The following is a 20,065-nucleotide window of genomic DNA, read 5'->3' on the forward strand; positions in this document are numbered from 1 at the left end:
GGCTGACTCCTAAGCTTTAAATTAGTGCTTTTTAAATAAAGATACCAAGAGAGAAGAAATGAATTGTAAATTAGAAAGTTGCTAAAAATTGCATGCTCTATCTAATTCATGAAAAATAATAATTTGGGTTGAGTATCCCTTTAAGTAGAAACCAATTTTACAGTACACTGTCTCTTTAAAGGGCCATTATACACTCTCATTTTTTCTTTGCATAAATGTTTTGTAGATCTATTTATAAAGCCCATAAAGTTAGTTTTTTAAAAAATGTATAATTTTGCTTATTTTTAAATAACATTGCTCTGATTTTCAGACTCCTAACCAAGCCCCAAAGTTTTATTTGAATACCGTCAGCTACCTACTCCAACTTGCTCCTGTTTGTGTAAAGGGTCTTTTCATATGCTAAAGAAGGGGGAGGGGGTGTGTCTTATTTCCCACTTGGAGTGGGCTTTCCAACTGCCTTTTCAACAGAGCTAAACTGAAAGCTTCCAAGTACATTTTTAAACCATTTTATACTGTATTTTTATATCAGTATCTGTGCATCTTATTCTTTATAGTAGTGTCTATTATATGCAGTTATATGAAAATGAGTGTATACTGTCCCTTTAATGGCTGAGAGGTTAGAATGCAGAGACTTCATCTACAAATTTGTAAATGGAGCCCATGGCTGAATTGTACTCAACATTTAGAAATACTGTAACAGCATTACTGCATACACTGTCATCTCTATTGAATTAACAATCATGCTAAAGGGACAGTATACTATAAAATTGTTTTTCCCTTAATGTATTTCAAGTTACTTTTTTTACCAGCTGCAGAGTATAAAATATGAGATTTGCTTTTTTTAAGATTATTTGTGTATATTAACCCCTTAAGGACCGGCGACGTACCCTGTATGTCGCTGGCCTTTTTTTGGGACTTGATTGTTTTGTAGCGCAGTCTTGCCACCAGCGTTGAGACTGCTCTATTCCACAAAGCCTGCTGGAGGGAGGGCATTAATAGCGTGTTCTTGCTAGACTTGTGCTATTATGTCCTGAAAAAACCCTTAACGACTAGTGACATACAGGGTACATTGTGGTCATTAAGGGGTTAAATATCATCTGATGTTGTGTTTTGAAGCCACAACCTAATACAATGGGTTGAGCTTGTAGGTATAATCAGATCTCATTACTTTATCACATTTTGTACATATAAATGTTTCTTTATCTTCTATCTGTCCGTAAACCAATCACCAATACTTGGAGAGAACAATGGAAAATTAACATTTTATTATCTTATCTCGTCTATACCCCACTGGGAGTGTAAATTCTTCTGCTGGCTGTGTTTACACAGCTTATTTATAGCTGGGACCTAGGGCCAGAAACTTTCAGAATAGGCGGGGATACCACAGTCTAAATCAACTATTTCAAATGCCATTATAAGGGTAATGGAAATACTTCTAAACAATTTAATACACTCCTTCAGGTAAAGTGGATCATTAGGAACAAATTAAAGGGGAGCACATTTTTGAGTAAAATGTCCGTTTAATGGGCAAGTTTTCTAGAAATATTATATTCCTTAGCTCCTAAATAATACTGCTCAATTTTACAAATTAATATTTGTCCCTTTAATATTAAACCGGTTATAAAATTCTCTTGTACCCAATAAAATAACCTAGTGATATTATGCGTTGCTGACAATTTAGGGATTGATTCACAGAATCATATTTATATTTTCTTTTAACCTACTATGCTTACTTACAAAGAAACACTCTTTGAAAGTTGCTGGTTTCCGCATTAGGTCCAGAAGTGTCACTATAGGCTTCAGTACTGAATTAATCTGTATTACATGACTGTACTGCCCTCTAATCAGCCTTACAATAAGGGATGCTGCATAGCCAGATTACAGTGGGGTGTGTGTAGTTAGAGCAAAAGGCAAGTTTAGTTAAAGGGACAGTGTACACCATTTTTCATATAACTGCATGTAGTAGACAATACTATAAAGAATATGCACTGATACTGATCTAAAATTCCAGTATAAAACATTTTAAACTTCACTTAGAAGCTCCCAGTTTAGCACTGTTGATGAGGTTAGTCTGGGACACCCATTGAAAGGGGCTGGAAAAAACACTACCCCCTTCCCTGCATATTAAGACAGATAACCTAATAAACAGGAGTCTGTAAACACATTTATACATCTGACACTGGGGAGCTTGGTTAGGAGTCTGAATGTTATTAAAAATAATCAAAACTATACATTGCTACAAAAAACACTCCCAGATGGGTTAAATAAATAGATCTACAAAACCTTTATGCAAAGAAAAATCCAGTGTACAATTTTGTGTGCTTGATGTCTGCATGCAACTTGCAGTTTGTGACACAGACCTTTGCACTGGCTTGGGCTAGGTAGCTGAATCATTGGCACTGGTATAACTGTTGTTTTTGGAAGCTGTGGCAGTGGCCTTATTTTGCCTGGTCTTGTTGCATGTATATGAACAGCAATTAAGTGTGTTTATTTTCAAGAGGCAGAGTACATAGTAGCTAAACTATTGGGTGGTTGTTGGCATTGGGTGGGGCAAAATCCTCTCTGCTACTGCATACAGACTCTCCTGTCTGAGGTTTTGGAGAAGACTTTGTAACCAGCTTGTTTAACCCTGCTGAAGGTGCGGATACAGCTAGTTAAGGTAGGGTGGCATTAATGGGAGGAGCTGCATGGCCTTGGGGTCACATATGGGTAAGTAGAAGCTAAAGTAAATTCCATGATTGCAGGATAATGCAATGTAAATGCCTGCAACCAGTTTATGCAAAGCATATTGTGAATTCTCAAACTGGCACCCCTGCTGTGCAGTAGGCAAGTGTGGTTTTGTAGATTGTTTTACTTACATAATTATAATATCTAAAACATTTCAGCCCATGATACAAATATATTTTAACATTAAAAATAATTCTCTGTTGAATTTAACTGCTTGTTTTATATTACCTTTTTAACAGTTGTTTTTTTTGTAAATCCGAGAACAACATCCGAAAGGAACTTTGTTTAATTCAGCGTACAATGTTTAATTCTGTGTTATAAAAACAACTTTGCAATATTCTCCCACCCCCCTCACAAACTCCCACTAGAGTTGGGGGGGCATCCACACCACAAGGCTAACCCTGCTACACAGTGAATGCTTAATTACGTAATATCTTGTTTAAATATTTTTCTAAATTGGTCTTGTTTAAAAAAAGGTAGAGTAAGAGCATCTCTGTACTTTTTAAAAAAAATGTAAATTGCTGAAAACTTTTAACTGTGTAGGGTTTAATAACTAATCTATACTATATGCATTTATATTCATTTAAACTCGACTCAACAGCTTTATGAAGGATTTCTGGTGCTTAGGCATTGGATTCACAAGAAATAGTTTAGGAATCTTGTTTTTGTGAATTATTTTTACCAATCGATTGACAAACTTCTTTGTATTGTTATTTTATAGCCTCGAGTTCTTTTGTAAGTAATCTTTTTATGCTAAGTGTTTGACTTGTATCTCTTACAAGAAATAACGTGGGGATAAGACATTATATTTTTATTTGTACTGCCTATAGCATGGCAACATAATGGTATGTATTAATATTCTCAGGAGAACGTGTTGCTGGAAATACTATAGTCGTTGATGCACTATGGCAAGGTGCTGCTTATCTGCTGTATGTAGCTGAGCTGTCTGCCTGGGATTGGCTTGGCACTCTGCATACATGTTTTGCCTTTTATCCCTTTGGGGAGTTGCTGATTCTCCCAGCTAGCAGAGGGCTGCAGTAAATAGCATTTTACTTGTGCCAGATCTTTTATTTACCCTGTTTCTTGTACTTTTTAATTTTTAATTTTTATTTTAAGCCTATTTCAATGTTAGATATGTTGCATTACTGTTGGCTTCCATTCATGTGCAAGTTTTCTCCCTTGCTGCAGTGAATCTACCTTCAGGTTTTATTTGTGCTGGCAGTAAAAAACACATAAAATTGCATTTGATTGAAACTTGCAGTAAGTGTAGCAGTGCTATGTATTCATACAGTAAAATACTGCATGCCATTACTGTACCGATCTGAGGGGATATACACTTTTTTTTTTTTTAATACAATTGTTTCTCAGTAGCGTCTATGGACAACAAAGCTAGCCATGGTCATTGTCAGTATAAAGTGTATTGTTTTGCATATAGGGAAATATATGTAGCAGGGCTAGCCTTGATAAGTTGGCAGGGTGCATTTCAAGGTCCAAGAATAAGAACATTTTTACATTTTCAGAGCTACATTACATGAAAGGGGGGGGGGGGCAAATTAAGTAAATATATATTGCAAAGTTGTTTCATTACATTTTATATAAGAACCTTAACACATGTACTGTACCTTTAAGCAATGTGTGTCACTGTTTTATGTTGCACAGATGTTAAAATCTGCTGTGCAACCTGACGTTAAACACTAAATACATTTATAAGTATAGTATTTGGGTTAATCCCCGCCTCCCTCTAGTCATCATGTGACCATGTTTAAATGGCTTTCCCTATATTCCAGTGCTGACCTGTTTGCACGTGTGCAGTAACTCTCCTTCAGACACCTGCAGTGTAGCTTCAGTTCCATAATGGCAGCACCCATGATTAGAGGGAGACGTATGAAATGTGTTTAGCGTTCAATGTACAAATTATAAATGTCCACAAAAACATATGGAAAGTATCTCCTTCAACTTTTTACCTACATCAGTGCATTTTGCGTGCTAAGATGGATTTCGCTATGATAAGGTTAAAAACCAGGGATCGATAAACCTAGGAGCCAGGGAGCCACTGGCTCTTAAAATTTTACCCAGGCTCCTATCTTATTGGACTATTCGCCATATATCTATATACAAATACCACTGTCTGGCTCCTAAATATTCTTACTGGCTCCTATATTTTAAACAGATTTGTCAAGCCCTGGGTTAAATAGAAAGATTCCTTCCTCCCTGGCTCATGCACTGTATTTTGTATTAGAAAAGTGGAGCGGCAGATAAAATGCATTTGAAGGCTTATTTGGACACTGTTATAAGTTTGACAACCCTAAGATACTTTATATTCATATACCTCTACAAATCCTGATATATATATATATATATATATATATATATATATATATATATATATATATATATATATATATATATATATATATATATATATATATATATATATAATCTATCTCTCTGGAAACGGGTAATCATACTGTTAATGGGACATACAAGTGCAAATAGAAAAAAAAACCTTTCATGATTCAGATAGGGCATGTAATTTTAAACAACTTTCCAATTTACTTTTATCACCAAGATTGCTTTGTTCTCTTGGTATTAGTTGAAAGCTAAATTTAGGAGGTTCATATGCTAATTTCTTAGACCTTGAAGGCCGCCTCTAATCTGAAAGCATTTTGACAGTTTTTCACCACTAGAGGGCATTAGTTCATGTGTTTCATATAGATAACATTGAGCTCACGCACATGAATTTACCGAGGAGTGAGCACTGGCTAAAATGCATGTCTGTCAAATGAACTGAAATAAAGGGGCAGTCTGCAGAGGCTTAGATACAAGGTAATTACAGATGTAAAAAGTACATTAATATAACTGTGTTGGTTATGCAAAACTGGGGAATGGGTAATAAAGGGATTTTCTATATTTTTAAACAATAAAAATTCTGGTGTTGACTGTCCCTTTAACCAGTCTTGAGAGCCAGTGACGAGGTATATATGTGCAGTCACCAATCGGCTATCTTCCAGTAGTGCATGGCTGCTCCTGCTTTTCAACAAAGGATACCAAAAATATGTAGTAAAATGGAAGTCAACTGAAAATTAAACATTAAAGCCTGGGATATGTATAAAGCTATCCTAAAGGCTAGATTTACAATCCCTGTAGGGTGTACAAGTTCGCAAGTAGTGAACCTCTCTGCCTGCAATCACCACTTGCAAAGTTGCGTTGCAAAATTTAAAGGGATATGAAATCCAACATGACTCAGAACATGCAATTTTAAACAACTTTATAATTTTACTTCTATTATCAATTTTTCTTGGTATCTTTTGTTGAAAAGCAGGGGAATGTTCTTAAGAGCTGGCCCGTATCTGGAGCACTATATAGCAGCAGTTTTGCAATAATCTTATCCATTTGCAAGAGCACTATATGGCAGCACTATTTTCCTGCCATCTAGTGCTTCAGATGCCTACCTAGGTATCTCTTCAACACAGAATATCATGGGAACTAAGCAAATTTGATGATAGAAGTAAATTGGAAACTTTTTCAAAATGGTATGTCTATTTGCCAAATGTCAGTAATGTCTATATCCACTTCCCCTGTATCATGTGACAGACAGCCATCGGCAAATCACAAATGCATATATGTATATTCTGTGAATTCTTACACATGCTCAGTAGGAGCTGGTGACTCAAAAAGTGTAAATATAAAAAGACTGCACATTTTGTTAATGGAAGTAAATTGGAAAGTTGTTTAAAATCGCTGCTCTAGCTGAATCATGAAAGTTTTTTTTTTTTTAAATTTTGACTTGTGTCCCTTTAACTATGTGGCAACAGGCTCACTTATGCACCACATAGCCAAAAATGCTGCAATTTAGCCCTAAGAATACGTTTATTTTACACTTATAAGGAAATAGCAGAACTGATAGGCCTTCTAGTTTTTACCTGCCAGCAAAATCTGTGTTTCAGTGCTTAAATGTTTTACACCTGCAAAAGAATGTATTGCAAAAAAATCAATATAAAGAAGAAATGATTTCAGCAATATTTACAGGGCTTTTTGTATCCCACAATAAACCTGGGCAAACAGGTGCTGAAATTTGAGACTTTCTGTAACATTGCCCTGTACACAGAAAATAACTGCACTTGTAATCCAGATCTGTGGGTAGGGGACAACTGCTTACTTTACTATAGAGAACTACAAAAAATAAAACAACCAAAAGTATTGTACTTATTTTATCATGTTCTTTCATGAGAGCTTAATTTAAAACTGATTTATTTAACAGCTTTCAGAAGACGGGAGACCATTTATAGGCAAAACTAACCCAAAAGTGTCCCATCACACACATTCAGTGGGCACATAATGCATTATTATGTAATAACATTCTTTGTGTTTGGTTTTTAATTTACTACTCTTTGTAGTGAAGCAATTGATTCTATAATCCCTCCCAATATTTTTAATGCATAACGATCAAGTCAATAACATGCTCCTCGTGCTACGCTGCGTTTTGTCCCACCAGACTAGCTCTGCTTTCATGGGAAGGTGTGTGTGTGTATATAGAATATACACAATGACCAATATATATACACACAAAATATATATATATATAATTTTATTCCTTAGAATGAATAGGCAATTCTGCAATTTCGTTAGCTGCGAATGTGGCGGCTACTTGCGCATTCAGCTCTTTTCGGAGCTGGATTTTTTCTTGAAAGTGCAACACACTAAGATCAGGATTTGCTCAGCTCTTAGGGTGTTTCTCTTGCACAAGAAGAAATCCGGCTCTGAGAAGAACTGAATGCCGTGAGCGGCTGTCTTCTTTCCCGAAACTTTAAAATGTGCATATCTAGAAATTTAATTCCAAACATCAATCCTCAGAAAACATGGGTTTGCATGAGTACTCCTAATTTATGGGCACACCACCCGGCTAAAATGTAAGCCTAAAATAAGCTTAATGTCTGTTGCACAAAATATCATTAAATCAATTTATGTGAAATTAGTTTGTGCTTTGCATAGCCTATGTGTAACTTTTATAATTAACTAACAATATTGCAATGACACCTGGCTGGCAAAATTTTCTGTGGAGAACACTGCTGGTACAGATGGAGAGGTTGGATAATATTGCATAATCCTAGCCAGATGCACAACTGTAGAATTTGCAACCATGTGTTGCAACGAGCTGCATACTATCTTATAGAAAGTTCTGCAAAATATTGAGTAGTGGAGTCACATGAGCAATAGTGTCACATTTGTGTTTTAGGCAATCAAGCTGAATGTTTTTATTTATGATCTGAAACTTAAATAAATAAAATGCATAACAGCACCATATTTATTATTTGAGTAAATTACATAGGATAAAGAGGTTCTTAATTCATATGTATTGGTATTCTATTTATATACTGTTGTAGGCTAGTGCCATATGAGTCTTTCTTTCTCGTGGGGTTTATTACTATTTTGTGTTCTGTAGTCAAGTAACATGAGGTCTCCTGTTGTAGACGTTTGGACTATATCCTCAAAGGTATTGATTATTCATCTGCTATTTGTTTATATGAAATATATGTATGGGGGGATGATGGAGAGTTGAATCATTTTTTGAAATTTCACAAGCCTCTTAAAACAGAGCTTGATAAATCTCTGGCTCAAGGTCACTATGGTGACTGACTATTCTGTCCTGTATAATCGTAGCTGGTTCAGAGCAGGGTATACATTTAGCTGAGTGCTCATTACAGGGAAGGAATATTTACTAAACATTTCAGAACCAGGTGTGTATTTAATAAAGTGTTCTCAAGGCCAGATCCATTGAGGCACAGTTCAGATCCTGATAATTGTATAACATATAGATGCCAGCTCTATCGGTCAAGGAAGCCACCCCAGTGAAGTGCTGGATGAGCATTTGAAGAAGTGCTTCTGGCACTATTGGATTACAGTTTGGCAATATCTATGCTGCACAAGAACAGTGAACATTGCTGTGTGGATCCGGGTACGTGACGCTCAGTGTGACATAGCTGTAGCGGAGTAATTGTGTACATTTTATAATGGCCAAATGTATTAACTGTTTGTCGTGGGAATTTTGTTTTTGTTATATTGGATACATGTATTCAGATTACCACTAATTTATTGGGTACATTAACATATTTCTATTGGTCACATATCATCTGGCCTTTTAAGTTGATAATATTTTAGTTTTGTAATGGATATATTTAGTGTTAACTTGTATTAATCCGTTGACGTAAAGGTTTATTGTTTAACTTGTATATTGCAAATTTAGTGCAAAATATACTCAACTATGACTTTTGTGTGTATGTATATGTGTGTGTGTATTTACCTAAAGTACATTTAAGGTTTTTTATTTTTAAGTTTTAACTTTCATGATTTGGACAGATCATGCCATTTTAAACAACTTTTTAAATCGATTCTCTAATTTGCTTCTTTTTTAGTATCGTTAGTTGAAAAGCATACCTAGGTTGACTGGGTGCTAGCTGCTGAATGTTGGCTTTACATATATGCTTGTTGTCATTGGCTCATCCAATGTGTTCAGCTAGCTCCCAGTAATTAATTTCTGCTCCTTCAGCAGAGGAAACCAAGATAATTTAGCACATTTTATAATAAAAGTTGCAAAGTGTTTTTCATAAATCTTATGCTTTATCTAAGTTTCAAATGAGTAGTAGATTCTTTTCTAACACATTTCAAAGTTATGTCTATTTCCACTCCCCCTGTAACATGTGATAGCAATCGGCCAATCACAAATGCATATACGTATATTCTGAGCTTGCACATGCTCAGTAAGAGCTGGTGACTCAAAAAGTTTAAATATAAAAAACTGCACTTTTTTTTTTTAATGGAAGTAAATTGGAAAGTTGTTTAAAATTACATGCTGAATCATAAACATTTAATGAAACCTAAGTGTCCCTTTAAGATGATGGTGACAATTGTGGGGTGGGAGAGCTGTTTGAGAGTCGGGGAGGGATCAGGGGGTTGGGATGTGTCCGGTGGGAGGCTGATATCTATACTAAAGCTAAAATTAACCCTACAAGCTACCTAATTAACCCCTTCAATGGTGGGCATAATATAAGTGTGGTGCGCAGCAGCATTTAGCGGCCTTCTAATTACCAAAAAGCAACGCCAAAGCAATAGAAGTCTGCTATTTCTGAACAAAGGGGATCCCAGAGAAGCATTTACAACCATTTGTGCCATAATTGCATAAGCTGTTTGTAGATAATTTCAGTGAGAAACCTTAAGTTAGTAAAAAAAAAAGTGAAAGATTTTTTTTTTATTTGATTGCATTTGGCTGTGAAATGGTGGCATGAGATACCAAAATGGGCCTAGATCAAAACTTTGGGTTGTCTACTAAAAAGAAACATATACATGTGAAAGGTTATTCGGGGATTCCTGACAGATATCAGTGTTCCAATGGAAGTAAAAATGGTTTGGAAATAGCAAAGTGCTACTTGTTCTTACCCTATAACATGTAAGTATTTCTAAACTCAGGACAAAATTTAGAAACTATTTAGCATGGGTGTTTTTGGTGGTTGTAGAGATGTGTAACAGATCTTAGGGATCAAAGTTAGAAAAAGTGTGTTCCATTTTTGCACCATATAATTTACTATAAAAAAAAAAAAAAAGATATGATGAAAATAATGGTATCTTTAGAAAGTCCATTTAATGGCGAGAAAACGGTATATAATGTGTGGGTACAGTAAATGAGTAAGAGGAAAATTACAGCTAAACACAAACACGGCAGAAATGTAAAAATAGCCCTGGTCCCTAACGGTAAGAAAATTGAAAAATGGTCTGGTCACTAAGGGGTTAAACAACTTTCCATTTCACTTCCATTATCACAATGTGCACATTTTTTTTATATGTACGCTTTCTGAGACACTAGCTCCTACTGAGCAATGTTCTAAGAATATGAAGTGTTGTATTTTTGACTATAAAAATAGTGTTTAGTTTCACTGAATTTTGTTTTTTAAAAACAAATCTTTCTCTGTTTTCAACCCCTGCAAAGGTGTTAAAGGGACACTCTAGTCAAAATTAAACTTTCATGATTCAAATAGGGCATACAATTTTAAACAACTTTCCAATTTACTTCTATTATCTAATTTGCTCAATTCTTTAGATATCCTTTGTTGAATAAATAGCAATGCACATGTGTGAGCCAATCACACAAGGCCTCTAGGTGCAGCAACCAATCAGCAGCTACTGAGCATATCTAGATATGCTTTTCAGAAAGTGATATCAAGAAAATGAAGCAAGTTAGAAAATAGAAATAAATTAGAAAGTTGTTTAAAATGACATGCTCTTTCTAAATCACAAAAGAAAAAAAATGGCTTTCATGTCCCTTTAAACATTAAAGGGACAGTCTACCATTGAATTGTTATTGTTTTTAAAAGATAGATAATCCCTTTATTACCCATTCTCCAGTTTTGCATAACCAACACTGTTATATAAATATACTTTTTACCTCTGTGATTACCTTGTATCTAGGAACCTTCTTCCAGCCCCCTGATCACATGACTGTGACTGTTTATTGTCTATTGTCTTAAATTTAGCATTGTATTGTGCTAAATCTTAAATAACTTTCTGTGCCTGAACACAGTGTTATCTATTTTGTCTTTGTGTTGAAAAGAGAGTTAAAAAGCATGTGATAAGAGGCAGCCCTCAAAGGCTTAGAAATTAGCATATGACCCTACCTATGTTTAGTTCAAACTAAGAATACCAAGAGAAAAAAGCAAATTTGATGATAAAAGTAAATTGGAAAGTTGATTAAAATTAAAAGTCCTATCTGAATAATGAAAGTTTAATTTATACTAGACTGTCCCTTTAAGTTGCACTTCCATAGCAGCCCTGTGAGGTGTCCACTAAGGATGTGACTAATGACTATAGCATAATTTTGTAGTCCTTCTCCTGATTGGCTGTCTGTATAATGAGTATCTTTGTAATACAACAGTGTATGTTTAACTCCTTTACATGAGTAAACACATGGTCAAGCATACTGTTTAACTTGTATATTGCCTATTTAGTGCCAAATAATGTGTCTGTCTTGTATATATATTTAACATGAAAATGATCATGTCCCTTTAAATTTACTGACAGTCATTTGTTTTTAATAGGTATTTAGCGTTGGTAAATGTTTGAATTTAAAGGGCTATGATACCCAAATATTGAAACACTTGAAAGTGTTGCAGCATAGCTGTAAAAAGCGGACTAGAAAATATCACCTGAACATCTCTATGTAAAAAAGAAAGATATTTTACCTCAAAAATTCTTCCGTAGCCGCATCCCATTGCAAAGGACTTCTAAGCAGCAAATCAGTATGTCTGTCCCGGGACAGCTAAAGGAACGAGCTTACGTGCACACTCATCTTATTTCCCTATTCAGTTTAATGAAGTTTACTATGAAATCTCATGAGAGTTAAGTCAAATCTCATGAGATCACAGTGAAAGAGTTCATGACCTCAGCACTGCTGATGCTGATTGGCTGCTGTTCATTTCTTTCTTTTTTTTTTTTTTTTTTTTTAACCTGCAGCTGAGCAATAGCTGAAGTATATATTTTTTTTTTTTACACAGAACTTACTCTGCTAAGCTGAGAAAATTAAAATATCTTCCTTTTTTTTACATAGAGATGCTCAGGTGATATTTTCCTGTCAGCTTTTTACAGCTATACTGCATCAGTTTCAAGTGATTTAGCATATGTGTATTATGTCCCTTTAAATTGGACATATTAGTAGTTGGACATATTAGTAGTTGGACATATTAGTAGTTGGACATATTAGTAGTTGGACATATTAGTAGTTGGACATATTAGTAGTTGGACATATTAGTAGTTGACAAAGCTTTTTATTTGGAATTAGTGGAAATTTATATTTGTAATTAAGTTGTCATTTGAATATTAAATATAAAAAAGATCAAAAACAAAGTTTACTTTTAGTTTGTGAGTAGTTTTGTTAAATCTTTTTTTTTTTTCCCCTTCACATCTGAGGTAGAAACTTGCTGTTGACTCAGGTGTTACTTTTCATGGTCATTTCTGTAATCAGGTCTGTCATATTTCCAGGTACCTTTAAAATAGCATCCATATGGAAGGCAATTGCTTTATCTAACCAGTGTTTTTGGGACACGTTTCACTTGTATGGCTTAGTATTTTACCCATCTTATCTACTGCAGACATCAGCATACTCTGCCTTAAAAGGGACATTGTATTAGGAAAAAACTAAAAACCTTTTTCTTCGGAGCATGTCATTTTTGCACTGCTTGTCATGGAACTTTTGTGTTTAACCCCGTGAAGAAAACAGCAGGCGAGCCATTTAGCAGTGGCAGTCACACAACCCTGCTTGCACAGGTTAAAAATCACACTAAGTTCCACATTGAGTAGTGCATACATTACATGTTCTTTTTAAAGCATTCACTTTTTGCATTGTACCTTTTTAATGAGGTACAATTCATTTAAAGGACCAGTCAACACAGTAGATTTGCATAATCAACAAATGCAAGATAACAAGACAAATCAATAGCACTTAGTCTGAACTTCAAATGAGTAGTAGATTTTTTTTTTTCTGACAATTTTAAATTATTTATTTTTCCACTCCCCCTGTACCATGTGACAGCCATCAGCCAATCATAAATGCATACACGTACCATGTGACAGCCATCAGCCGTTGGCAAATGCATACACACTTATTCTTGCACATGCTCAGTAGGAGCTGGTGACTCAAAAAGTTTAAATATAAAAAGACTGTGCACATTTTGTTAATGGAAGTAAATTGGAAAGTTGTTTAAATTGGCATGCTCTATCTGAATAATGAAAGTTTAATTTTGATTGAGTGTCCCTTTAACAGACTACTTTTTATATATAGATTTAAATAATGCTGATATGCTCACTGAAATGGTGAAACTTAAAGGGATAGTATACACTCATTTTCATATAACTGCATAGACACTAATATAAAGAATAAGATTCACAGATACTGATATAAAAACTCAGTATAACTGTTTAAAAACTTACTTAGAAGCTCTGTTTAGCTCTGTTGAAAAGGTAGTTGGAAAGCCCACTGCAAGTTTACACAAACAGGAGCAAGCTGGAGAATGCAGCTGACGGTATTCTCATAAAACTTTGGGGCTTGGTTAGGAGTCTGAAAATCAGAGCAATGTTATTTAAAAATAAGCAAAAGTATACATTTAAAAAAAACCCAAAAAAAAAAACCTTTATGGGCTATATAAATATATCTACAAATTATTTATGCAAAGAAAAAATGTGTATAATGTCCCTTTAATAGTGTTTTGTGTGTGCGCTGTTTTTTTTCTTTTTTCATCACATGGAATTTGCTATCAGCTCTAGAAAATGCTCATTGTCTGGTCAACCATAGCTTAAAGGGCCACTAAACACAAATTGTAAACTACATGATTTTGAACCTTTTATATCTGAGAATAATTTTGCAATGAAAACTGCATCTTTTATTTTGTGTAAAAAAATAATAAATAATAATATTAAAAAGTGTGTTTTTATGTTCATTTCACTGATTTCCCTGTCCCACAAAACAAAAATCTTGCTTACCAATCACAAACTAATATTTAGATATAGCACAAACTCTGTTTGCACATGTGCAGTTGAGAGAGACTGTGGAAGCCTGTCCTTATCCCTTCCATTAACTTGGTTTAGCACTACATCAGCTTTGTTACTATTGCAAATAATGCTTCTCCTATCGGGATTGTTGATGTAAAACTGATAATCCACCTTTTGCAAACACGTGACTGCTGATAATGTTAGGGGGGTGGTGAAGTAAACAAAAGCTGACATAAATTGCCTAAAAGTATTAATCTAAACCTCCCTGGGAGAAAGTGAAACAAGCACAATTTTTAGATGTATTATACAACAAAAGGCTGCAAAATAAATAATTGATGCTTTAATGAATTGTAATGCTGGGTGCAAAAGTAGGAGTATATGACACAAATTTTGTGGTAAGATACAAATACTATCTAAAATTAAAACAAATTCCTACACATGCATTTACAGACATTGGTACTTGACAGCAACAGATAGCCCAGATGTGTAACCAGACTTGTTTATATAACGATATGTTGTGGTCCTGAGACCTGCTTTTTTGTAAATTTACTCATTATAAATTGCACACAACAAAAATATCTTGCTATTATGTATATTGTCTCATGCTATTGTAAATGATTTCCTATGTTTTCTAGACGTGAGGTTCAGAATCTGTCATAAATCGCACTTAAAGGGATACTCTCTAGTGTAAAAAATGTTTCCCCCTCTTATTTTTTTTTCCAATGACTGGTTAAACCGCCCTCAGAGTATACTATGTACTGGGTAATCACTCTTAGGTTTATTTTTGTATGTATTTTTATACACATGCTTCCTCATCTTATTTCTGCCTGTATACCAAAGATACAATACTTTAAAAACAATTAAAAATGAAACTTGTATCTTTTTCACTTCTCACTGGGATTGTAATTTCTACTGCTGGCTAGGTGGGGCTACAACAGGCAAAACCCGTTATTTCAAATGACAACGTAAAGGTAAATGATCTATTTGTTAATAATTTAATACACTCCAGCACGTAAAATGGATGATAGGGGAGAAAAACACTGTCCCTTTAAAGGACCAGTAAATACAGTAGATTTGCATAATCGTCAAATACATGATAACAATACAATGCAATAGCACTTAGTCTAAACTTCAAATATAATAAGATTTTTTTTTTTTCTAACACATTTCAAAGTTATGTCTATTTCCACTCCTGTACCATGTGGCAGCCATCAGCCAATCATAAATGCATAGACATATATTCTGTGCTCAGAAGGGGCAGATGACTAAAAAAGTGTAAATATATAAAGACTGCACATTTTTGTTAATGGAAGTAAATTGGAAAATTATTGAAAATTGCATGCCATATCTGAATCATGAAAGTTTAACTTTGACTTGTGTCCCTTTTAAGTGCAATTTCTGGTTATATAAATTGCAGCCCTCCTACCTAATTGCGTTTACTTGACCAGTGAAAACTCTTGCCCTTTTAAAACTATTTGCATTGCCTAACATTTTTGCACAGATCTGTCTGTAAAGTAATATGTGCTTGATCTAATGTATCTACAGCTTTCTCTACACCCCCAGGTGTCCCGTTCTCTCCCCCCCTCCTTAGTCCTGCTTTTGCTGCTGTCGGGAGTGTATAACACGTGTGTTTCTGTCACACCTCTAGATTCCTGCTCTCTCAGGTGCTCTAAATCCTCTTTGGGCCACGTCATGCTTTTTGATTACATGCCGTATGTTTCTGCAGAGGGCACACTATCACTTGGGCTGGTAGGAAAATGATCCCGTGCTTACTGCTGCCACTGTGCTAGAATTATGTTTTTGCGTTGAAGAAACTTCATTTGTAATGTCTGCATAACTAATGAAGTGCCCACAGTTATTAATGCACAAAAGCTACTGCTGGCATTTTATAATGGGTCGGCACTAAGTAGTAATCGTTTTTGTTTTCCTTATATGATGCAAGTATTTGAAGATGTGTCTGCTACATAAAGTAGTGAGAGAGGAAATAAGATTTCTAGTTTTTGGAGAGTTGTTCCTGTCAACCCATTGAGTTTTAGGAGATGTTACTAAAAAACTTGCACATCAGTTGTGTACTTGCATGTAACATTTTTCACCTTTTTAATTTCCCTTCAAAGAAAAACAGTGCATCAGTATTTTTCCCTGGTGGATAATAAAAGTTTTTGAGCATTGTTTTTCCAATTGTTTCCCCCTCAGTTTGGGAAAGACCTGGTGAATGTTTGATTTTTGTTGGCACCTTTTTCTAGCAACTGATCTTTCCAGAATAAGTATTGGTGTATTCATTACAAGGCACAGTATCTGCTTGTTTTAGAGCTTATCTGTTCTGCTGCAGTTTGGAATTGATGTGCTGAAGAAGTTGTAAACTTAGTTAGGTGAAGGATGAGAAGTTCTTTTCACGTGTGTAAACATTATTGTTTCATTAAATTGTACTTTTCTCTTGATCCTAATCCCATAGATTTGCATAGCTCAACTTTTTATTTTGCAAAAGATTTAGAATAGTTTTATTGTGAAATTTGGAGTCAAATATTCAAAATATTGAGACCCCATCTATTTCTAAAGTGAAGACTCCTTCAGTAGTACTAATACTGAACTCTCTATATAGACCATTTGACTCCTAAACAGATTAATACGTGTTAAATAAATATAACCTAGTTATAATATTTATTGACTCCGCTTTAAAGGGACACTAAATACATTTCCTGCACCTTCCTCTAATCATGGGTGCCGCCATTATAGAACCTGAGTTACTCTGCAGGTATCTGAAGGAGAGCTGCGTATGTGCAAACACCTCAGCACTGCAATGTAGTGAAAGCTAGATTTCAACAGGCCAGCACCCATAAAGAGAGGCAGGCTGTAATAACCTCAGTACTATTCTTATAAAATGTATTTAGTGCTTAAAGTCCCTTTAACCCCTAGACCAGGGCTCGACAAACCCAGGAGTCTGGTAGCCACTGGCTCCTAGAATTTTACCCCTGGTTCCTAACGTTTTGGGTTATTCTCCATATATCTATATACAAATCCAACGGTCTGGCTCCTAAATATTCTTACTGGCTCCTAATTTTTAAACACATTTGTCAAGCACTGCCCTAGACACCGTTGGGACATTTCATGCTGTCCTAAAAGTGCCATAAAACAGGTTGAGATCTGTGCATATCCTAAAAGGGCTAATTAATTTAAAATGGTTTGCATAAAAGAATAGTTTAAAAATTGCTGGCAAGTATTTTGAAATTTTCAAAAATAAGCAAAATTAATTACATAGCTAAACTGCCTGGAGCTGCTAACTGCACCCCTCTTATTAGTGTTTAGACACAGGCATTGTATTTCAATTGAGTTCACAGCTTCTAGGCATGCTCCAGCAGATAATCCCTATTCACTTCTGCATTTTACCAAAAGAACAATAAACCTAGATTACAGCCATAAAAGGAATGGGAGTTAGAGCTTTACAATTCAGAAACTAAAAAGAAAGGGTTAATGGCGAAGCACTGCAGTATAAATTTGCAGGTAAAGTAATTAAAGTACATATTATTTTATTTTGTCTCTATCCCAACTTGTTTTATGTCCCTTTAAAGCCTTGTAGGACAGTATGGAACATCCTCACTTTTGTGACAGACTGGGGGAAGTGCATAGCAGTGCAGGCCAATCAGCTCGGTTTTAGAAGTACATGACAGTGAGTGGGCTCATGTGCTTCATTTTTGTTTTGTTTACAATACAAACTTTTATGGGGTTAAGCAGTCCCCAATTTTAAAAAAGGGTTTTGGCAACCATCTATGCCTGTAAATTAACTTCATTATATCTTACTGACATAATAACTTTTTTTTGTCTTGCAGATCCTCCAGTACCTGCCAAAGTTGTGAAAGCTGGGACGCCACGACCAAGAAGAGGCAGCAAGGTATTTATTTTTACTCAATTATAAAAGGAAATATTGCATCCTTCATTGTAGTCTGTCTTTACTATCGCTTTCTTCCAATTAATAATTAGATACAAAACTGCTCATTAATCTATATTCGTATTTTAAAAGCTACCAGGGATTCACTTATTTATATAATAAAGTGGGGGGTGAAGTTTGGCTTTTGAAAAAGATTTTCAACAAACAAGCTCTTGCCTGCATTCAAACTTACTATTGTAATAGACTCTTGTAATTAATAGCCCCTGACATCATGTGTCTGTCTAACCCTTGAGGAAATTATCAAGTCATTTTACTTCTGGGCTTGCAGTAAAGTTGGGTGAAGGGACATGAAACCCACATTTTTTTTATTTCACAATTCAGATAGACTACAATATTAAACAGCTTTCCAATTCACTTCTCTTATCCAATTTGCTTTGATCTCTTGGTATCCTTTGTTGGAAAGCATACCTAGGTAGGTTTGGGAGCTGGGTGCTGAATGTTGGGTGCACACATGCCTCTTGTTGTTGCCTTTTTGGTATGTTCAGTTAGCTCCCAGTAGTGCAATGTTGCTACTTCAACAAAAATATCAAAACAATGAAGCAAAATTTATAATAGAAATAAATTGGAAAGTTGTTTAAAATTGTACAGTCTAGCTAATTCATGAAATGAAAAAAATGGGTTTCATATCCCTTTTTAAAATTCTAATTTCAGAAGTCCAACATAGACTTTCGTGTCAAGCAATTAAAGGTTGGAGGGAAATACAACTTTCTGGTTACTTTGCCATCTTGTTTACTGTATTTGTTCTCTAGTGGCCAAACATCCTCACCACTTTTCCAGGTGGAATATTTTAAACTTGGTAATATGTTTTTTTTTCTCTAGGTTTAAAGCTAATTATCCCTTCGTCAGATTAGTACTTTTTGTGTTTTTTCCTTTCCTGATTATTTTCTCTCCGCTTTCCAAAGGAAACTTTTCATTTTTGGTTGTTTAGTCATTACGCCACGGTCCCAGATGCTTATCTTGCAAATCTCTGAATATAATTCTGTGTAAGCCTCAGCAGCAGAGCGGGCAGTTTATAACACAAGATGATTCAGGCACAGCTGGAACTTTTATCCCAAGTAGCTGCTATACGCTTTGCCAAGGCCCAACAAACCCGGGAGCCACGGTTTCCTAGAATTTAACCCCTGACTCCTAACTCTTTGGGTTATTCTCCATATAACTATATATAAATATCACTGTCTGGCTCCTAAAAGTACGTATGGCTCTTAAAGGGACAGTCAAGTCCAAAAAAAAACTTTCATGTTTTAAATAGGGCATGCAATTTTAAACAACTTCCCAATTTACTTTTATCACCAATTTTGCTTTGTTCTCTTGGTATTCTTAGTTGAAAGCTAATTCTAGGAGGTAATTTGCTAATTTCTCCAACATAGGTGTGTCCGGTCCACGGCGTCATCCTTACTTGTGGGATATTCTCTTCCCCAACAGGAAATGGCAAAGAGTCCCAGCAAAGCTGGTCACATGATCCCTCATAGGCTCCGCCCACCCCAGTCATTCTCTTTGCCGTTGCACAGGCAACATCTCCACGGAGATGGTTAAGAGTTTTTTGGTGTCTAAATGTAGTTTTTATTCTTCTATCAAGTGTTTGTTATTTTAAAATAGTGCTGGTATGTACTATTTACTCTGAAACAGAAAAAAGATGAAGATTTCTGTTTGTAAGAGGAAGATGATTTTAGCAGAAGTTACTAAAATCGATTGCTGTTTCCACACAGGACTGTTGAGATGAAGTAACTTCAGTTGGGGGAAACAGTTAGCAGACTTTTCTGCTTAAGGTATGACTGGCCATATTTCTAACAAGACCATGTAATGCTGGAAGGCTGTCATTTCCCCTCATGGGGACCGGTAAGCCATTTTCTTAGTTAAATAAAA

General features: G+C 35.2%; 1 protein-coding gene across 3 annotated transcripts in view; it reads left to right on the plus strand.

Moving 5' to 3' along the window:
* LARP1 (La ribonucleoprotein 1, translational regulator) overlaps positions 1 to 20,065 on the plus strand; it is a 341,591-nt gene that overhangs the window by 15,006 nt on the left and 306,520 nt on the right. For 2 of the 3 annotated variants that reach the window (XM_053718702.1, XM_053718703.1), the window contains exon 2: positions 18,084 to 18,145. In XM_053718702.1, coding sequence (XP_053574677.1) covers positions 18,084 to 18,145 — 62 coding nt within the window. Of the gene's footprint in view, positions 1 to 2,690; positions 2,710 to 18,083; positions 18,146 to 20,065 lie in introns of those variants that run through there. The other variant, XM_053718704.1, reaches the window with a different exon arrangement.

This window comes from Bombina bombina, chromosome 6 (assembly GCF_027579735.1).
Source record: "Bombina bombina isolate aBomBom1 chromosome 6, aBomBom1.pri, whole genome shotgun sequence".
Classification (NCBI taxonomy): Eukaryota; Metazoa; Chordata; class Amphibia; order Anura; family Bombinatoridae; genus Bombina; species Bombina bombina.